Source organism: Daphnia pulex, chromosome 12 (assembly GCF_021134715.1).
Source record: "Daphnia pulex isolate KAP4 chromosome 12, ASM2113471v1".
NCBI lineage: Eukaryota > Metazoa > Arthropoda > Branchiopoda > Diplostraca > Daphniidae > Daphnia > Daphnia pulex.
Genome location: NC_060028.1, coordinates 626,066 through 646,844, shown reverse-complemented (window position 1 = coordinate 646,844; position 20,779 = coordinate 626,066). Strand labels below are relative to the sequence as shown.

The 20,779-nt window shown below is 38.5% G+C and overlaps 4 protein-coding genes across 6 annotated transcripts; all 4 read right to left on the bottom strand.

The window, feature by feature from the left end:
* Positions 1–4,273: 4,273 nt before the first annotated feature.
* On the bottom strand, positions 4,274–5,956 carry LOC124208999 (protein fem-1 homolog C-like). The gene has a single exon (XM_046606870.1). The coding sequence runs from the start codon at positions 5,954–5,956 to the stop codon at positions 4,274–4,276; it is 1,683 nt and encodes a 560-aa protein (XP_046462826.1).
* Positions 5,957–8,320: 2,364 nt separating this feature from the next.
* Positions 8,321–9,482, bottom strand: LOC124208717 (complement C1q-like protein 3). The gene is made up of 3 exons (XM_046606604.1): positions 9,300–9,482; positions 8,973–9,171; positions 8,321–8,883 (listed from the first exon to the last, which is right to left on the bottom strand). The coding sequence occupies exons 1-3, from the start codon at positions 9,414–9,416 to the stop codon at positions 8,429–8,431; spliced, it is 771 nt and encodes a 256-aa protein (XP_046462560.1). The 5' UTR covers positions 9,417–9,482; the 3' UTR covers positions 8,321–8,428.
* A 1,554-nt stretch (positions 9,483–11,036) lies between these two features.
* On the bottom strand, positions 11,037–15,716 carry LOC124208698 (vascular endothelial growth factor receptor 1-like). 2 transcript variants are annotated; one of them, XM_046606571.1, is made up of 16 exons: positions 15,345–15,716; positions 15,087–15,234; positions 14,835–15,001; positions 14,499–14,748; positions 14,195–14,437; positions 13,962–14,117; positions 13,793–13,899; positions 13,470–13,718; positions 13,269–13,395; positions 12,967–13,197; positions 12,754–12,901; positions 12,617–12,687; positions 12,345–12,502; positions 12,164–12,283; positions 11,972–12,101; positions 11,037–11,907 (listed from the first exon to the last, which is right to left on the bottom strand). In XM_046606571.1, exons 1-16 carry the CDS (start codon positions 15,564–15,566, stop codon positions 11,705–11,707), a joined length of 2,730 nt encoding a protein of 909 aa, XP_046462527.1. In that variant the 5' UTR covers positions 15,567–15,716; the 3' UTR covers positions 11,037–11,704. The 2 variants fall into 2 exon arrangements, with proteins under 2 accessions (XP_046462527.1, XP_046462526.1); XM_046606570.1 differs by having other exon boundaries at positions 11,038–11,907; positions 12,754–12,904.
* A 560-nt stretch (positions 15,717–16,276) lies between these two features.
* LOC124208699 (vascular endothelial growth factor receptor 1-like) lies at positions 16,277–20,210 on the bottom strand. Of its 2 annotated transcripts, none has more exons than XM_046606572.1 (15): positions 19,886–20,210; positions 19,636–19,783; positions 19,394–19,560; positions 19,011–19,257; positions 18,713–18,943; positions 18,465–18,620; positions 18,278–18,384; positions 17,967–18,215; positions 17,753–17,891; positions 17,453–17,683; positions 17,239–17,386; positions 16,969–17,170; positions 16,787–16,906; positions 16,589–16,718; positions 16,277–16,517 (listed from the first exon to the last, which is right to left on the bottom strand). In XM_046606572.1, exons 1-15 carry the CDS (start codon positions 20,126–20,128, stop codon positions 16,315–16,317), a joined length of 2,721 nt encoding a protein of 906 aa, XP_046462528.1. In that variant the 5' UTR covers positions 20,129–20,210; the 3' UTR covers positions 16,277–16,314. The 2 variants fall into 2 exon arrangements, with proteins under 2 accessions (XP_046462528.1, XP_046462529.1); XM_046606573.1 differs by having other exon boundaries at positions 19,632–19,783; positions 19,886–20,023.
* Between the last annotated feature and the right edge of the window lie 569 nt (positions 20,211–20,779).

Genomic DNA, 20,779 nt, shown 5'->3' with positions numbered 1-20,779 from the left:
TTAAATATTGCAACGAATCTTTTCTTGGAATAAATAGTAACAAAAATTGCTCGCGTATTTTGATCGATCGGGAAGGTACAGTATACCTTATCTGTTAAGTAAATTTGATGAAAAACATAGAAAAACCGATAACTCCTTGGCATTCATTCGTGCTCTGTGCACGGCACTATCTATTAGCCGTCGAATATGTAAATAGGTAGCGTCTGATTCACCAACTTTTTTTAAAAAAAAGGTAAAAGCTTTTTAAGATATTTATCGTGATTTATTCTATTGTCAATCATGTGTCAATCGGTGTCAATTAACAAATTTACGTACACGACTGATTTGTTGTTTCAGGTGAATAGTAACTGTAAGACGAAGAATACGGATCAGGAACAGTGTTGGAGTAAAAAGTCGAATTTGTCATTGTAGTTGGATAGAAAGGAGGAGAATAATCCCAGTTGTTCCAGTAGTAGGAGGAATAGTCTTGCTGCTGTGGTTGCTGATGCGTTCCATCCGAGTTATTGTAGTTGGACTGGGGACTAACGACGTCTTGTGGACAGCTGGTAGCAAGCCATTCGGATTGAAGTGGCGACGACGATGATGATCCGGACGTAGAGTAGTTGATTGGTTCCACGGGGGCTGGAACTACCGGTGGATGAGAATAGAATCCAGGAGTTGGAAGGACTTGAGCGGAGTCGTAAGTATCTGCAAATTAAAAACAAAAGACGAAAGTTAAATCAATCCCATAATTCTTTTCAATCCAATATAAACTTATACCTTGTCGACGTTGACGAGAAACGTAAGGCGGTGATCGACGATGTTGGCGGTTTGTTTCGCGAGTTGAAGTTGCGGTTCTTGAAGATCCAAGTTTGCGGGCTCGTCGACGGCGATTCTGAAACCACCACTAATACAATCAAGAAAACAAATTAATTTCAGGTAATTGAATTAGATGAAAATGACATACCATAATCGATTTCTCAGAGACGCCAATCAACTGGGCAATGCGGCGACGACCTTCTCGATTGGGAAATGGATCCCTGGCGAACTCTGCTTCCAGTAGCTCCAGTTGGACCTCGTCGTAAAAGTGGCGCTGACGTCCTGATCCAGAAGAAGATTTCAAAGTGGAAACAACTGGATAATAATCTGCAAGTAAAACAACAAGATTTAAACATGTACTTACATCTAAAGATTATGAATAGCTAGAAATTATAAAATTACCATAAGTATATACATAGTTAAGTAAAACGTTAGCTACTTTAGCACTTCAAAATTAAATACTCAGAACTAGGAACAGACACAAACAGAAAACTGACCTTTAAGAAAGATGTGGAGTGAACAAAGTCCAAAGACAGTCTGCCAAATTTCCACTATATTAAATATGGAATATTACCGTCCGATTGAGTCACGTATCGTGCCATCTTCAAAAGATAAGACGTTGCCAACATTCGCCCACAGGGTTTAAAACTTTTAATAGTATTCCATATTTCCATTCATTTAATTAAATCAAACAATTAATCGTGAACGCGGATGGGGTTTTGAAATTTTTTTTATTTCTTGTGGGTGTGGTTTTGAAAATTTCATCATTCACAAATTTCTTTTTCTGCTTTTCATTTACTTTCAGGTGAATTTATCGTCCGTTTACTGGTTTTGATTGGTACCCAAAGTGAATTTATACCAATATAGAACATGGAAATGATCGGCATCTTCTACCAGAAAATATGTAAGGAATAAACTTGGTAAACTAAAACTAAAACCACAAATGCCAGTATCAGCCATTCCCTCTTAATTTGATTTTCACACCTGCTAATACTTAATTGATTTTCATTTAGATTCGTCCTTGGAATGTTATGGGTTCTTTTTACTGGTTTTTTAAATCTCTCCACCCCTTCTTTAGTGATGTAAGAGAGGGCAGAGTGACATCGATTTAAAAAAGGTCGTCGCTGCCCTTTTCTGGGTTTAAAGTCAGCAAAAGGGACGTAGAAAAAATTTTAGTTTGGTGTTTTTCATTACTGGGGCGATTAATAAAGCTGAAAGGGGTTGAAGCCAACTGCTGGCATTACCCGTAAGGTAGTAATCGCGTAGGTCCCAAACGAGACTTTTCCAGTTGGCAATATGCAATTCAGACTTGGTTATAATTTCAGTAAATTTTATTCTTTTATTATTACTCCGTAGTCCATTTTATTCAGGCGATGAATAATTTCTTGCGGCAAACTGAAGGTTTTACTCTGCGTATAAGGTTTTGCTCGTTTGCGTCGCCATAGCGTAGATTAAGGCTTACCCGCAAAGATTCCGAGTATAGCGATTTATTATCACCCATTTTGTAAAACACAAATTTTAACTGACGACTGCATAGATTTCAACGTTGGTTAGGTTTTATTTGTCGAAGCGTTTCTATTCTTACCCAATGCACAACCGTGATTGCCTATAGTCGACGGAATTAGTCTAAATAAAAAGCGATTTGCGCGTTGAAGCGCTTTGCTGAGTAGTTCAACCGAGTTGAACTACGTTTTACGGTTGTATCATTGATGATCAATGATTGTTAATTGTTTTATAATTATTTGTAACATTATATTAAAAAAAAAAAAAACTTCAACCACGAAGAACGTGAAGTCCTAACGATTAGATCCGTTGGCCCGATGGACGCGGTCTTAGAAACCTAGACGAGCCCAAAGATCGACCCAAGGAGCTTTGCTGATCAACCAACTAAATCTTTAGCGTACTACTAATATATAATATTGAAATAATATGCTTCAGCCATGGAACATCGGAGTGCTAGCAGTACTAGCAGGTATCGTCCCATGGCCTCACCGTTAGGCATGCCCTCTATTGCGCTCAACAATAGAATCAATCACTTGTGTTACTAGGTTACGGTAGCTTATGGCTAACAAATTCGATGTGTGCCTGGTCCGAGATTCGAACCTTAGTCCCCTGGTATGGCAGCCTGTGTTGCTGACCATCAAACCACCGTTATCAATTATGATATTCATTTTTCTACGTTTTAATTGAAAAACTATTACTTAAATTGACAATGAGAATATTTTTTAAGGCACTAAGAATTAAATCGTAACGGAATTGAATTCTCAAATAAATTTGAAACATTGATTTAAAAATAAATTGCCGATGACTGTTATAATGTGCGTGAAACAAATGTTGCAATTATGCGGACTAGCAGATATCAGCAGCAGATTGCATTATGGCTGATGGCAAATTGGCAATTATATAGCATGAACGGTAACATGATTTGGTTTGATTTTCACTTAATTTTGCTATCTTGTTTTAAAAAAATTTAAATTTTAAAATTACCGGTCTTTAAAAAATTATTTTGCGCTTTTGTGTTTAAATTTATTTAAAGTAAAGCAAAGTGTTGATGTTATGTCGATTTCGCATTTCGGGTGTTAATTCCCTTTGCTCGAACAGTTTTTTTTTTCTTCCGCCGGATGACGTGGAAACTGGAAACACGATCCAGCGAAATAACCTACCGGGGCTACCGAAAAATGCGAAACCCAAAAAAAATTTCCGCCAGTTTTAAATTCCTCCATTTTTCCGCTTCCGCCATTTAGAAAGACCCAGCCGACGTTATACATCTTCACCGTCATAGCCTACCTTCAGTCGTAGCTAGTCCACCAGACAGGGCCGGAAGATCGCCGTTGGAAGGAATAGGCCGGCTCCAAGATCATTAAGTGTTTTTCCACAATCCGTCAAACCGATGTCAAAAAACATCAAACCCAGAACATTTATACTGAGTAGCACATTGTTTTGATAAACGAATGCCTCCGCCAAAATGTTTTATTTTATATCGATGGATGGAAGCCAGTTCAAAACAAAAAACTGATTTGTTATAGCGCTCGAAAAATAGGATGGTATAGGCCTACTGTTTTAGACTAATTCGTCGAACAAACAGCAATCAAGTGAACAAATCTCCCGCTGCAGCCGGTTCATTTTTCTGTCACTTCCAGCAGTGCGCATCTAATCAAAAGACATTTAAATAAATAGAACTCCAAATCGGCAATGGGTATCTATATTAGCTGTAAATTTCTCAAATTTTTCTGACTTTCACCGTTTAGGTGAGGTACTTGGTAAACAATCAAACTAATGAATAAGCGAAACAATGTATTTTTTTTAAATGAAATTTATTGAAAGCAACTGACAGAACAGTGTCAAATCAATCAAAAGTAAAACTAAACACTGAAATTTTAATTTCCATATGGAATGTTCTGATTAATGTTGATGAAGAATGGCTTGTAGAGTGGGCGGAACCGTCGTCTGCATCATCGTCGAATGGAATGCCACTTTAGTGCTGTAGGTCTCGAGTAGCCAAGCAGCTCAGAGGCGGTGGTAAAGCGCAGCCGATGAGGAATTGGAGGTTTGGATCAGGATTGCCCTGACTGGCAAGTTGGTTTTGCCATTCCTGAAACAGCATCAAGGGTGTCGAGCCGCTCACGTCCGATTGGTATATTTCGGCGCCGTATTCTATCAGCAGATTAGACTGAGCGAGATTGCCACGATTCATGGCCAGTAAGTGGAGGGGAGTCGCTCCGTTGAGGTCAGCTGCGTTAGGATCGGCTCCGAGTCTAAGGATCATCTGGATGATGGACAGCGTCCATTGTTCGTCCGGTTCACTAACCTCATTGTCTTCTTCACGATAATCTCTGATTAGTTCAAACTTCACTACGTCAGTTTCGTCCTCAGACATGTCATCTCCGATTTCTTTATCGCCGCGTGACAGACATTCGTCGCTCTCGCTGTCCATTTGTTGGTGAATTGCAGCGAACGTATGATCAATACTCTTCAGATGGCAAAGTGTTTGTAAAAAATTGTGATTGGCGTTTCCCCATCTCTGATCTTTCAGTAAGAATTCATGAAAACTTCGCTTGAACTTTGTGCGATCCTCATCACTCCATTGCGGCATCAGCTCACTGGACCAAAAAATCAATTGCACTAAGACACTTGCCAGACCGAGCAGAGTGCTCCGGTCAATATTGCGTAGTTGGCGATTCCCTTGCAGATAGGACATGTAGTGACTAGTGAAATTGAACATTGCCATGAAACTGGCAAACGAAAACTCCTCTTGTCCCGGCCTTTCTTGTAGATTGATGATGCTCGTCTCAATAATGTCGAGGGCCCAGTTGATGATTTGACTCGTCTTGAATCCCTTCCAGTGTTCAAGTGCTTGTGATTGCTGTAGGACGTACATCAACATGTGTATGGCGCGGCCGCTCTGGCCTTGGCGGAAGGAACAAATAGATGCCCAATGGCACAAGAAGGCGAGATTGAAGATATGAGGACCAGGATGGACCTTGTCCAGGACTCGCTGGCTGACCAAAACTGCTTGGGTGAAGAGCTCGAGTCTAGACAGCTGCTCCAGTTGTTCTAACGTGACTGCAAACTCGTTTGGCATTACGTCCGCTTCACCATGGACCGTCGATTGGCGAAGATGCAGGGCTGCCCTCCAGTACATGAGGCCGTTTTGCGGGGCTGGATGCGTTTCGTAAAAGTAAAAATTGACTGCGCCCATCAGTTCCAGAATGTTGATCTTCTCCTGTCGGCCGTTGGGACTGGAGACGATGGACTCGATGATCATTTGGGTGGTTTGCTGACCGGCTCGCACTTCAATGGAAAGAAGATAGGTGGAAATGTCTAATTCTCCGCAAACGATAGCCGCGTACAGCGCTGGAACGTCCAGGTGTTCGACGCCACTGCACACGAATCGTCCAATTTTCCCGATGGGAACGTCCAGTTTGTCGACCAAGAATTTGACCATGTCCAAATTTCCTTGCTGGATGGCCACCAGTAGAGGGGTCTGCCCGTGTTCGTTGTACGATTTTGACAATTCGGTAGTCACTGCCTTTCCGTGGATGTTGAGAGTTCGAATCAAATCCTCCCTGGAGCCTCTGGTTACCGATCCAAAAAATGCCTCGCAGTCCGCATAAGTCATCATTCTCGGCACCATATCATCATTCGCACGAGATTCCATTTTTCTTGCAGATTTGAATCTCAGTAATTTTATCTAGAAGGCGTAGAAGCATACAGGTGGTGTACGATGGCATCATATGCAGTGGCGATCCCTTTTATGTGAAAAGAAGGGCAAATCTTTGTTTGCAAGTCGACATTCTCCTACAATTCCAACTGTATCTCGAAATTGTGTCAACCAATTAACTTGATTTTTTTTGTAATGATTGCGTTTGAATTATTCGAATGTTAATCAGTTGTTTTATTCAAGGCAAAGTTATACCATTTTATTTGATTATCATTTCGATTCAACATTCGTCTAGTCTCTAGTCAATTCGCGCCGATCGTTATAGTGTGTAATATGGCCGCTTGGGGGTGAACTGTGCAACTATTACGACATTGTGAAAACTGGAATTTTGTATTTCGAAACGCCATGGCCACTAGCACCTACCGTATCAAATCAAATCAAATGCATTTCGAAATTGCTCGATAAGCGATAGCTATTGAAGGTGAGAGCTAATCTTAATGCCTTGTAGCATACATTTTAATTTTTTCGAAAATTTGTTTAGTCGATTCCGGGAAGTTTGACTGTTCTAGTCTCGCACTTCAAGGAACACATCAAACAAGAAGGATTGCGAACAGTGGCTAACCTGTCAGGAGACAACATGTCTGCCCAGTTTGTAGAGGCGGGCATGCTTAGGTTCCACTCCGAGTGCAAAGAGATCACCGATACTGTTTTCAGTAATGATCAGCTATTTAGCAGTGCTCTAGATGAGGCCTGTGCTGCAGTCGCCACCCATCGCCCTAATTATGAACCCTAATTATTAAACAACCTTGTAAGTCTTCAGAACTACTTGCCAGCGTTTTTACATTTTTTTTAAATTTTAATTAATTAAATCTAGGAAGATTCTTCGCCACATCGACTTAATTCAGGAGGTGTTGAGCCAGATCTAAACCCGATTCGCTCCTTCTATTAGCTTGATAAAAACGTGCATTGCGACACTGATTGAAAAGGAGTACCTGGAGCGGACCTCAAGTTTGATGTACGAATATAGCTATAATGTGGCGTAAAAAATGCAATCTCAATGTTAGTTCGCAATATCATTCTGTAATACTTTGGCGTTTAAACTTTTAAAATTGTTGAAAGGAAAACAGTTTCAAGATGGTTTTTACATTTTTGTGTTCAATTTAAGAAAGTGGAAACAAATTTGTGTGTTTATTCACACGTTCATGTAAACCAGAACTAGTCTAATTGTCTAAATAAACTCTACAGTCTTTGATAATAGGGCAACACCGCTTGTTATGGCAGTTAACTTAACTTCGTCTGCACTCTGCTTGCAAGTTGCAACTGCAAAGTGCGAGGTATTCAGGTACGTACTCTTTTACAGTACCTGACATTTTTCGTCTTAAAAATGGTCAGTAAATGTAATAGGCCAATAAATGTATATGTTTTCGTAGTGAATTTTCAGGTAACAAATTATACCAGTCAATTCCGTCGGATCATGTGGCCTGAAACTGCTGTAAATTTTCCCAAAATGTCGTATCTCGCTGCATGTGCCGGCTGTACGTTTCCTCAAATGCAGAAAAACTTCAGAACAATAAAAGGGATTATGTTGATCAGGGCCATGATGTTGATCAACTTCTAACGGTTCCTTCAGTAGCAATGAAGATGGATTGTGGTCGAGTTTTGTTTACTGTGAATTGTGATTAATGACTTCATTAGTCATTAGTGGCCTATCGAATGATGGCATTAGTTATATTTCAGTTGAATTTTCTAAAAGTAGAAGGTGTTCCTTTTTCATTGATTGAGATGTCAGTTTCAGCGTTGTGAAATATTTTTAATAATTGGCAAGTAAGAACTAAATTTGTTTTTGTTTTAATAATTTTATAGTTGGATGACAGTCCAATGGAAGCCAAGGGAAGATTCCCCTCCTGCCTTATCTGTGATCCAGTGAAATGAGGGCCGGTGGCAAGTCATCTTCCGAACTTTCCCAGTGCGGATGGACGGTCCGCCGTTCGAGCCAATCGTCAAGATTTTAAACGGAGACAAGAAGCGAGTAAGTGTGATTTTATTTCATTTTTAGAATTTTCAATATTTCTTGACAGTTGAGGGCCAACAGCTGTATAATGATTCGTTGTAAAGGAATTAAGGAAATTTGGGCACATGATGATTTCAATCCAGTGGGTCGACGTCGACTGTTGTGTCCGTGGACACATGGCGCAGTGTTAACAGGACTTGCTATGATTGCTAAATGTAGTGAGGGGTTTTCAGTAATGACACCTTGGCAAAAAGCTGAGTTTAGTTTTAAAGTGACGTAAAATATTTTTCATTTTTATTATTCTATTACTATTGAAACATGAACGCATTTATTATTTATCAAAGAACCAGTTCCGTTTCCAACAATGTGTATTCGCAATGAATATACTTGCCGCTAAAAATAATTATGAATTAAAAGCAGGAATTGGTGGCCAATGCTGTTAGGTGTGTATCCCCCCACTAAGCAAAAATATCTTCTTCCATTAACATGCCAACGAAACTGGAATAGGGACCAAAACCTGGACCGATCCATTCGTGGATTTTTCCTAGTTTTAAATACAAACATATTTGGTCGCCTTTGCTCAACTCAAGAGTGGATTCGAGCGCAAAAGTCACGTAGTTGTTTGCACCGTAGGCCTGTCCGATTTTGCCCCAGTCGGACGATCTCCCGTTCCTGAACAGAAAATCGATTCGAACAGGAGAACCTTCGGAAAGCCCCAAATAAGCGAAAAAATATTTCCCCGTTCTAGGAGCCGTGAATATCCCCGTCGTAGGATTCATGGCATTTCCCACGTTGAGCCTCATCTGCTCGAAAGGAACGATTGTTTCGACATTGGCGTAGGTGGAAGTTCTTTGGGCGTAGAAGTAGACGGGGAAAGTTTTGACATCAACAAAGCCAATCCAGTTTTGGTAATCTGAAATTAAAAAAAAAAAAATTATCTATTGAATTGTTATAATTATATTTGTTGACGATTTTGGACGATAAGAAAGTAATTTTTAAAACCTGCGTCGCTGGGGTGTTTTTTGAAATCGCAGAAAACAGTTTCAATTGATTTCGCCCCTTGGACTAAATAAATCCCGTTGACACTTTGGCCCATAGTCTTGAGATCCCAACAGGATCTCGGTAGGGTGGATCCAACTTGTCTGAGACTTTGAGCTTTCAATTGATGAACTTGTTTTTCCAAATCTTGTTGTTTATTTATCTGCAAATTTAAATCAAGCTGGGAATGAGTGAGATTGCGAATCAAAATAATTCTTTACGTAGATATTAATTTTGTCAATTTATGTAGTTGTATTTTTGATAAAATTAATTTTTTCTTCTATTACTCACGTAGTTGTTCCTGAGTTGTTCCAGTTGCTCCTCTAAATTTTGTTCAGCGGCCACTTGGTCAGTTGACCAACTGATCAAAACTAAGACGAAACTTAGGCGAATGGACATACGAATCATTCTTATCGTGCCGATGTCAAACGAGTGGTAGTTGTATCGAACTACACACCCATTTAAATAGGGCTCGTTATAACTATAAGCAGTGTCGATTAAACAGTTGTGTTAGAGGTTGGTTGTGAGTTCTTTTGGCAGGTGCTTCGCACTTGAAAAAACACAACTCGTTGATGATTAATCACCGTTCTACAGCTATAACGTATTCTACACGCACTTAATTGGGGGTGACGAATGTAAACTGGGAAATTGTGTGTTCCCATGTTCGAAAGCGTGATCAAATATGCTTTGTTTAGTTTCTGGTCGGACTGCGCATTTGACAATGAAGCGCTGCAACAGCTGGGTGGTACACGAGTTCGAAAATAGTTACACACAGTTAGTTTGAACATGAGCGTGAGCCTGTGTTTGTCCAGCTAGAATATTCGTTCAAATAAAACCTTGATTATGTTATTGCAGCTTTACATGGATTATACTAGGTGGACGCTAAATTGTACGTCACGGATTAGTCTCATATGCTCGTGACTGGTACGATTTCATTGACCTAATTTGAGATTTGCGTTGTATGCGATTTTCTACATTTTATTTCTTGGATGACTGTTTTTTACCCTCATATGAACAACTCCCATTTCGCCAGCGACGATTTTAACCACAAGAGGGCCCTGTCACCCAATTGTCGCCGTATCCAATGGAAGCAACACGACAGTCGATTACATTGCACCGCAAAACGGTAAAAGTTTATCCACGAAAATCTTAGACGATCCACGATTAATTAATATTTATCAGTAATTTTAAATATTTAAGACATTTTTCTCATCTTTTTTTCTCGTTTTTGCAAGCCGAAAACCCCATTCGCCAATCACTTAGCAATTTTGTTAATACGAAATTTTTCTAAAAGAACAAAGAAGGGAATGGGCGCAAAAAAATCCATGATGGCTGACCATTTGCTTACCAGTCCTCCCTTTCTTAACAAATGTTTGTCAGTCGCCATGGAGATGGAGTGTGGTCGAGTTCTGCTGATTGAATTGTGTCGGACTTTATATTCCTGTCATCTTCCGTGAGTATAATTTTAGTGTTTCAATTACTTTGATTTATTTCGTGTTGACTCTCTTGTCGGTAGACGGTAATCACCTGCTTTCCTGTTGAAATGGACTAGATTATTTGAAACCAGTTGAAGAGCAAAGCAGGGAGGAGTACATCGTACGTCTTCTCAACTGTCCAACCGGTAAAATAAAGTACATCCAAGTTTTATCTGTTGTAAGGATTACTTATTGTACGTTTGTGATCTTTCAATTTCAGTGCCATAAAATATAGGCAAACTTATCTCTGCGATCAATGAAACGGAAAGTATTTAATAAGTTTCATATTGATATTTTGTAACCTAACTAAAAATGTAATAAAGATAACTATTGATGGAGCCTTGCTTTCTACTTTTTGTTAACAGGATTCACCAGTTCAGTTCACCAGATCTTGGTGACTGGGACGGATGAAATCCCAAACCGATTTCCCCCCCCCCCCCCCCCTTCTGACAACAGATGCCAACACGTTGGAGCACAACAGGTAGGAAAAAAGTTAAAATATTTCAAGTATTGCGATGGAATGAGACATGTGATAGTTTGAAGTCGTCTGGTTACTGAGATAGGATTCAACTTATTAATGTGTAAATATTGGGGTTGGGTGTGTGGTCTACAGAGTGAAATCTCAAGCCTCTTTGATTATTATATAAAGTTAGATTTCTGATCACTATTCAATGTCCAGGTTTAAAAAATACTCTGTTTTAATCTTGTATTTTGATACCTGCCTGTTTGAATCTTCGGCGATAGTTGGGAGTCGAATGGCAGGCGTATTGACTATTTTTGTGGCGATCCATCCCCTTCGTTTTTTTGTGGGAACGATTCCGTGTAGAACGAGGAAATCCTTCGAGCAATTCTTGACCGAGAAACGATCGCTTCGTCAGCACACGATTTAAAATTGCAAGCATAGTATACTTCCATGTATCAGGCTAATATTTTATTCCAATTTTTCGACAGTTTTTGTGATTAAAATGAAGCTTAAGCGATAAGGGAAATTCGGAGGGTGTGGGAGGGTGGATTTCAAAGGTTTACTTGGATATTACTTTAGTAACGAGTCAAAAGTATAAGGAAGAAACGAATTTTCAAAATATTTTTATCTCGTTGCTGGAAATAGATTTTCTACGCAGTTTGTGACTTTATTCGTCGTTCAATAACGTAACAATTCTTAAACATTTCAAACGGGATTGAATACCTTTAATATTTGACTATTTCAGTTTCTTTTCCCGTTCAGTTTAAATAATCGAAGCTGTTATTTGACTTGATGTAATTTTCCATCATCTCGGCCAATTTGGAGAAGGTTGGCCTCTCTTTCCGTTCCGAATTCCAACAGTTTTTCATTATTTTCCCGAACAAATTGGGTGAATATTCTGGTGGTGTCATTCGATGACCATTTAGAATTTCTCTCTTAAGTGCCCAGCCATTACCCATTCCTGAAAGTTAAAATGACTTGCATCAGTCAAACATAATGTTCCGTTCCGTTAATTCATTTCCCACCTGGATAGGGGTCTTGACCGAGGGAAAAAATCTCCCACAGAACAATCCCGTAAGACCAGACATCCGATTGGTTTGAAAAGATTTTATCAGTCAGGGATTCAATGGCCATCCATTTGACTGGCAATAATACCTATCATTAAATCAGGCCATTACTTTTCATTGCTACATCATTACTATTATGTACTTGATTACCTCTCCCTTTTTCTCGTATTCGTAATCCTTCATTTGCCTTGCCATGCCGAAATCGGTCACTTTGACAACTCCGTGATCGGCCAAAAGAACATTGCGGGCGGCCAAATCACCGTGCAGAACCTTTACGAGCAAATTTCTTTTTTTATTTAATTGTTGATATAGTATTAGTAAATGTCGTCACCCTTTTGCTTGCTAGGAATTCCATCCCTCTAGCAATTTGCAATGACCAGGATATCAAGTCGCTTGTTTTAATTTGATTTAAGTCCGTGCTCGAATCTTCTTTCTCGTACTTGAAGGGCAGGGCCGGTTCGAGAACATTATTAACTTTATGTCCTGGCTCTTTAATTTTTGTTAAATCATTTGAAAATGTGTCAATGTCAGGGTTGTAAAATTTGATTTAAAAAATATGTGAGTATTCAGTATTTTTGAAATTTGATTTATGCGTATACTTACGTTGGAACTTTAAGACTTCATTCACATCAGAGATAGGGTGATGGTCTGTAGAATCATTTCCGACTGGTTGACTGTAGTGATAAAATAATAATAATTTTCCATCGATACTTGTTCATCGTTTAAATTGTAATGATTACTTTGAGGGTAGTAAGTTCATTTCCGCCGTTATTTTCTCGGGTAACATGTTGCCCAATGCGTCCAACTGATTGACGAATCGGTCTCGGTATTTTATCAGATGCGATTTTAAATTGCCAAATCTGCAATACTCTATTATGACCAAAACTTCTTCTATAAATGAGAGAATGGAATCAACGTTTTGGTTTCGTCTTTTTCGTGCTACCTGATTTTACCTTTGACCATTGTTTGGGTGCAGGCTCCCATCAAATTGACTACATTAAAATGAGCCCCTAAATAAATACGAATTTTTAATTCCCTTATGAGAGCGTCCAGTGCGTCTTTGGTCTTGGCCGTTTGTTTGATCATTTTAACGGCCACTGTTGTCACAGTTTCATCCGAGTTTTTGATGCCCACGGCTTCGGCTTTGACAACTCGGCCGAAACATCCAGTTCCGAGTTCTTGACCTTTTAGTTTCATTTGTTATATTTTATGTTCTTTTCCAAATCATTTGTAAAATATCGGGAAAACAACAAACCGAGTCTAAGCCTTTTCCTGGGAAACTCCCATTTCTTATCGTAGGGCAGGAATTCCGTTTGATATTCAATCGGCACATTCGGGTCGATTCTGCCTGGATCTCCACCCAAAATTCTTTCAAGGGTTTTCTTTTGAAAAATTGTTTGATTTACTTTGGTAATGAATCTCACACTATTTGTCTCAGCCTAAATTTTTTTCTTACTTTGTCGAGGTAAAATTTGATGCCGATCCCCATCCCGACTGCAAATAATCCGATTAATGTTGTAAAAATGATGACGGTACTTTGTTCTTCGACCAATTTGAAACTGACAAAGAAGTTTCGCTGTCTGGCCTCTCCTCTGCTGTTATTCCATCGGCATTCGTAGGTTCCTCTTTCGTTTTCGTTTCCCTGCAGGGTCAAAGTTGACGAGGTTTCGTTTTCGTAGACCGAGTCAAAGTATCGTTCGCCGTCCTTGTCATCAGTCAATTTGAATTAACAGAAATTAGAATAAGAGACAAAAAAACAGAGGAAACGTCAAATTTCACCTTGAGCCAATGAATAGAAACGTGTGTCGATAGCCGATTGCAGGTCAAATTTGAAGCGATGTGTTTTTCTAGCGCAACAGTACTAGGCACTGGGTCGTTGTATATTTCTATGATGTGTCAATTGATTTAATATTTCAATTGATGGACGTGTTGTTTCGCTATTGGATACCTTTAATGGTGAAAGATATCTCTTTCATTTTGAAGAATCTTTTGTTGGTTATTTCACATTTGAATTTTGTGTGGGAGTTATGTAGAGTCAAGTATGGCAGGTAGAGTTCACTCTTGTAGAAAAACACAAATTTGGCTTCCTCGCTTAATTGAAAATCTGCATCGATTGAAAAAATTGTATGAGCAAATTAAAGAATATCTCGACCATTTCCCTACGATACTTGGTAAATGGACCTTGATTATTAGTTGGCTGTAAATTCTTTACAGGTTTTGCTGCTGGGAATCTAGCATTAAATTTGTCTATCCTCTTTTTCTTGGGGAGTAATATGACTGGACGATAAAAATTGTTATTGTCGTGATAGAACCATTTCGGCCTGTTTTTTTCCTGTCCATCTTTGTTAGAAGTACTGCAAATCAATGTAACGTTAGATCCTTCCACTGGGTCGTCAGGGGCTCCTATTCGTTCCAGTTCCATTCCTGGTTTTGCAATCGTCAATTATTTCGAGTTGAGAGGAAAATCGAATAATTAATCTGTTGCCTTCTACAACTAATGCAGCGCGTAAGACATCGGTGGCGTCTGTTTGATTCGTCGAGAAGAACCATCTCCGAAATTCGCCAGATTTTCGACTAAAATGTTTGATGCTGACTCGTTTTCCGTTGACAAGAGGCAAATGTCCAACACAATAATAATAGGTCGAGTCGAAAATTGTGGGGTCCTTCAATGTCAATCCTTTTTTAGGGTCGAAGGACCATCTCGTATTTTCAAACGACGACGAGGAATCCCAAACCTTTTAAAAGTTAATAAGACAAATGTTTTTACCCTCATCTGACATCTGCCAAAGGCATTTTCTGGTGTCGAATCAGTGCGAAATACCTTCAAGTATTCATTTTGAAATTGGACTGTTGTTTCTCTCGTTTGCCGAAAAAGTGAGAGGCTGACGTTGGGATGAGTCACTTTACAAGGGAAAATAATGGGCTCTCCTGGTTTCCCGCCCAAAAAGTGATCGTTATCGTCCTCCCTATAAACTAGTTTTTCGTGACCTGAGTGCGAACGATCAATTGAATCTTTTGGTAAAGATATATGACGTTCAAAGCGGTTGTTGAATCAAGGAAAATTATAACGAACTGGAAACGTAAACGTATCGATTTTCTATCCATTTCCCTTCACATTTGTAGAAACCCGTGTCATAGACTGTGGCGTTTTTTAAAGTCATCGTCGAGATCAGGTGCGTTTCATTCGTGAAATTTGTTTCGTTAAAGCGTTTTATCCATCGCTATAAAAAGTATTAGTAATCAAACACATTTCAAATGTGAACAGCAATTTTAGTGTAGTTACGGCGATGTTATGTTATAGATTTACTATACATATTTTGTTTTGTTATACCTCCTTGAATGTGACGTGTCTGGGAACTGTCCATTTTATTTGATCGTCTGATCGATTTAACTTTTCGACGCATGCAAGTGTTAGGGTTGAGCCGGCTTCAATCACCTCATCTTCCTTTTGTATTTTTGGGAACATTTGAACTTGATCGGTTTGAATAACTTGAGTGGCCAATACGTAAAATAAAAGCCCCAGCAGCGCGATTTTCTGTTTTTTTGAAAACATTTTCAGCTTGAAAATGCATCCATGCTACACAAACGTAAAATGAAAAAGTTCGACACTCGACTAAATATATTTTTTTAATTCGAATTTTCAATGCGCAAAGAATAATTTGCCCAACTTGTTGTATACGCGCTTGTCTGCTACGCACTAACATTTTCTGCTTTACACAAATTATACTCGCTCTTTATTTTTTTTTTTCATTTCGCTATTTTTTGCCGGCGGTTTTGACTTTTAACTGATAAACAATCTCGCTGCTTCCTTTTTATTTCTGGTGACAATAGCTGAGTGCGGATGTTTGTGGTTGGCAACCTTGCAAAGGATTTATTATCAGAAAAGGGATATTTGATTAGGATAACCGAAAATTTGAAAACAATTTCATGGGAATCATAACTTAGTCTTTTTCACATCTAAATTAAGTCCCACTTTATTTTTTAAATTTTTGGATTGAAATCTTATTGCTTGTTTAGGTTGGAATGTTGGATTGAGCTTTATTGAAATCTTATTATTTAGCGTGAAATAGAGTCTTATAATTTGAACCTCTTCAAATTTCCCTTATATAGCCTATAGGCTATTATTAGGAAATTAAAAGAAACCACATTTCCTCCCGTTTCCTTCTAATTTGTTTTGGCCAATAACGTTACATTAATTTAACGATGCATTGGGAAAAACGATTGGATGAAATAGACACAAGTTCATTTTTTCCAAATGATATCTTGGTTAAACGTTCTTTTTCTCTGTATTCTGGGAATTCTCAGTCTAAATAATCTAAACTGAAATTAAATTTGATGTACGTTTCTATCATATCAACCAGTTGGAGGAAAGTTGGTCTTTCTTTTGGCTTTTTTTGCCAACAGTTTTTCATTATTTGATCGAAAAAAACGGGCGAATATTCCGGTTTTTTCATTCGGTATCCATTTAGAATTTCTTTTACGAGTGCCCAGCCATTCTCCATTCCTGGAAAATAGAGTCAGAAATAGAATCAGTTGAATTGGACAAAGGCATCATCAGTTTATTCATTTTCCCACCTGGATATGGGTCTTGGCCGAGGGAAAAGATTTCCCACAAGAGAATTCCGTAGGACCAGACATCTGATTGGCTGGAAAAGATTTTATCCATCAGGGATTCGATGGCCATCCACTTGACTGGTAATAACTCCTATATTATCAAGCCAGACAAAAAGTAGCCTATTTATCGCAAGAATGTTTTATTTTCGTCTTCCTTACTTCTCCATTTTTCTGGTAGTCGTAATTTTTCATTTGTCTGGCCATTCCGAAATCGGCCACTTTGACTACTCCTTGATCGGCCAATAGGACGTTGCGGGCGGCCAAATCGCCGTGCAATACCTGTGAGGGAACTGAAAAATAGTAACATTGTGTTTTAGCAATTTTAGTTTAAAGCATTTCACCTTTTTGCTTGCTAGAAATTCCATCCCTCGTGCAACTTGCAATGACCAGGATATCAAGTCGCTTGTTTTAACTATTTGATTCAAATTTGCGTCCGAATTTATTTCTGGGGTGTTAAACTGACGTTTAAATTCAGAGTTTTCATTGACCAATGCCTTTGCATTACAAATGGGATTTACTGTAATATCATAAGTTACTTGTTGACTGGTTAATTTTGAAAAATGTGATGATTATTAGTCGAAATCATTAACCGTTTTATTTCTATTTATTACTTAGCGTTTTTTTCGATTTCCGTCGTTTCTTTCTCAGGTATCAATATACCAAAAGCGTCCAGCTGATTGATGAATTTACCTCGATGTTTTATCAAATGTGATTTTATATTGCCAAATCGACAGAACTCGATTATTACCAGAACTTCGGCTACAATTGAAAGAACAAAATGGGTCAATATTCGATTAATATTTTTTTCTTTCCATCCGATTTTACCATTGGCGATTGTTTTGGTGTAGGCCCCCATTAAATTAACGACATTTAAGTGAGGCCCCAAATAAATCAGAATTTTTAATTCTCTGATAAGTGCGTCAAGTGTGTCATGAGATTTCGCATTAGGTTTGATCATTTTGACAGCCACTGTTGTCACAGTTTCATCCGAGTCTTTGATACCCACGGCCTCGGCTTTGATAACTCTACCGAAACAACCGGATCCGAGTTCTTCACCTTTTAATTGAATTGCTGATTAAATTTTGTTCATCCCTAAAATTGAATCATCAAATGTGAACAACAAACCGAGTCTGAGCCGCTTCTTTGGAAATTCCCATTTCTTATCGTAGGGCAGGAATTCCGATTGATAATCCATTGGAACATCTGGATCGATTTTGTCTAGATCTCCATTCATTTTTTTCTCCAGCACATCTTCCAGTTTTTTCTTTGAAATTATTTGAGTTGCGCAATTTATAGTGAAATGAATAAGATCTATCTTCTCTGTCAATCGATTTGTTACCTTGTCAAAGTAAAATTTAATGCCGATTCCCATTCCGATTGCAAATAATCCAATTAAAAATGCAACTACTACGATTAATGTATTTCCTCTTTCGAGAGAAGATTGGACGATGAAGTTTCTGTGTCTGGCCTCTCCTCTGCTGTTATTCCATCGACACACGTAAGTTCCTCTTTCGTTACCGTTTCCTTGCAGAGACAAAACAGATGTAGATTTGTTTTCGAAAATGTTGTCCTTGTAATGTTTGCCATCCTTGATGTCAATTAGGGATTATCAATTAAATTGGAAATTTTTAGTAATCAGGAAAGTGTCACCTTGAGCCATTGAATAGGAACATGTTGCGACAATCGGTTGCAAGTCAAATTCTGTGCGACTTCTTTTTCTAGGGTAATAATATTATTCTCTGGGGCGTTGTTTATTTCTATGAAATGCGAATGGATTCGTGATTGAAATATATTCCCAGCGAAGTATATTATTGAGCAGACACTTTTACAGCCTTACCTTTAACAGCAAAAGAAATTTCTTGATCTAAAGATAATCCTTCATTGCTGATTTTGCATTTGAATTTCGTGTAGGGAGTATTTAGGGTTACGTTATGCAGATGCAATTGACTTTTGGAGAAGAAATGAAATTTGCTTTCCGTCTTTATTTGAATATCTGCACATCAGTTGATGCGATGTCACACGTAGAATGTCAAACAAAAGATAATTTTCCTTTTTTTCTATGATGAAACTATTATTGTGTCCTACCATTTTTCCGTTGCTGGAACAAAGTTTCCGATTCTTCTTTCTCTGAAAAGTTCATCAAGTTATTCGTGCTGTTACTTTCCTCTGGGTAGTGGAATAGGGAATAATTAACATTGACATGATAGAACCACTTCGGGCGATTAGACATGTCATCGTAGGCAGTGCTGCAAATTAATGTAACGTCGGATCCTTCCACTGGGTCGGCAGGTGCTCCCGTTCGTTCCAATTCTATTCCTAAAATAGTTTTACAATCGTAAATTATTCCTAGTGCATCAGAGAAAACATTATAGTTGTATATTGCCTTGTACAATTACAGGCAAGCGCGTTATGTCGGTTTCGTTGATTGCATCCAGTAGAAACAACCAGCTCCGAAATTCTTCAGTGTCATCGTCATGCTTAATATTGACGCGTTTTTTCCCATTCAAGCTGGGCAAATGGCCGACAAAATAATAATATGCCGAGTCGAAAACCTGTGGACTCCTTAACTCCAGTCCCCATTTAGAGTCGAATGAAAATCTGGAATTTTCAAGTGACGACGAATCGAATATCTTTTAAAAACAAAAGACGATATTCAAATGATTATTCTTTTGCGTTAGTTGATTTTTAACCTCGGAACTTTTCTTCCATCAACTTTCATCCGACACCTTCAAATTTTTTTCTTTTTAAAAATATTTTGTGAAATACCTTGACAAATTCCTGTTGGAATTCGACTCCTAATTCATTGGTTTGTCGAAAAACTGAAATGCTGACGTTAGGATGTGTCGTTTTCAAAGGAATCCGGATCGATTCCCTTTCTTTGGGGACGGTCAAGTTATTATGTTGTATGTCCATAAAAACGAGTTTTTCGTGACCTTAAGTTACAAACACAAATGATGCAATCAATCATATTTTCGAGAAGAGTGAAGACAAAAATAATAATAACCAACTGAAAACGTAAACGTAGCGATTTGCCGCCCCTTTCCTTTCACAGTTGTAGAATCCCGTGTCGATGGGTGTGGCATTTGTCAACGTCATCGTCGAAATCAGGTCCGTTTCATTCCTAAAAGTTGTTATTTTCACTCGTTTGGCCGATTTCTACAAGGTATAGTGCACAACGCACGTGAAATAATGAAGCGGTTCCCAATCGACACACGTGTCGATATGACATGAAATGAATAACTACAATTTTGTTGTTACTTCTTTTCTTTGGGTGATTCGGGGAATGATCCATCTTATTTTATTTTTTGAAAGGTGCAACTCTTCGACGCAAGTGAGTAGTAGGGTTGAGCCGGCTTCAATGATGTGTTGCCCAATCCCGTGTTGGTCCTTTTCCCCTTCCGGAATTATTTGGATTTGATCAGTTTGAACGATTTGATTTGCCAACAAGGCAAATAAAAGTCCCAGCAATGCAGCTGCAAATTCCCGTTTCGTTAAAAACATTGCAACGTCCGAAAACGAACGGCATCCGAAAATGTCGTCCGTTCAATGGATTTCAGACCAACAAGACTCAGACTTGACTGAGATCAATCTTTTCCACGTCGTTCATTTTAATGCATCGCGTCCCTATGCGAGAAAAGGATGTCTGTGTGGTTTGACATCCCACACAACAGATTTGATACAATATCAGAAGGCGGAAATTCGTTTCGGCTAAAAAAGATAAGCGACAATTTGGTTAAATGATTCCAAGTCAAAGCAATGTTTATATTCAATTGGTTATGTGACCAATTTTATTGCTGTCACAACAGTCCATCATCTTGAGGGTAAGCTAGAGTAAAAAGCTATCAGTATCTACTAAATTTGTAACAGACTACAGACAGACAGACAGGGATGAGATTTGCGTTGCGTGCGATTTCCTTCTTTTATTTCTCGGTTGACGTTTTTTATCCTCACATGACAACTCGTATTTCGCTCCGTAGAAGGATTTTTTTGAAATGAAATATTGCGTCTACCAAGAAGTGAATTACGCCTACAACAGCAAGAAAATGTTGTTTTTTAAGCGTTGAAGTCCTTTTTGTTTTGTTTTTTTGTTTTTTCTTTACATTTTTTAACATTCTGACATTCTGTTGATCAGAAATGGCCGTGCAAAAAAGT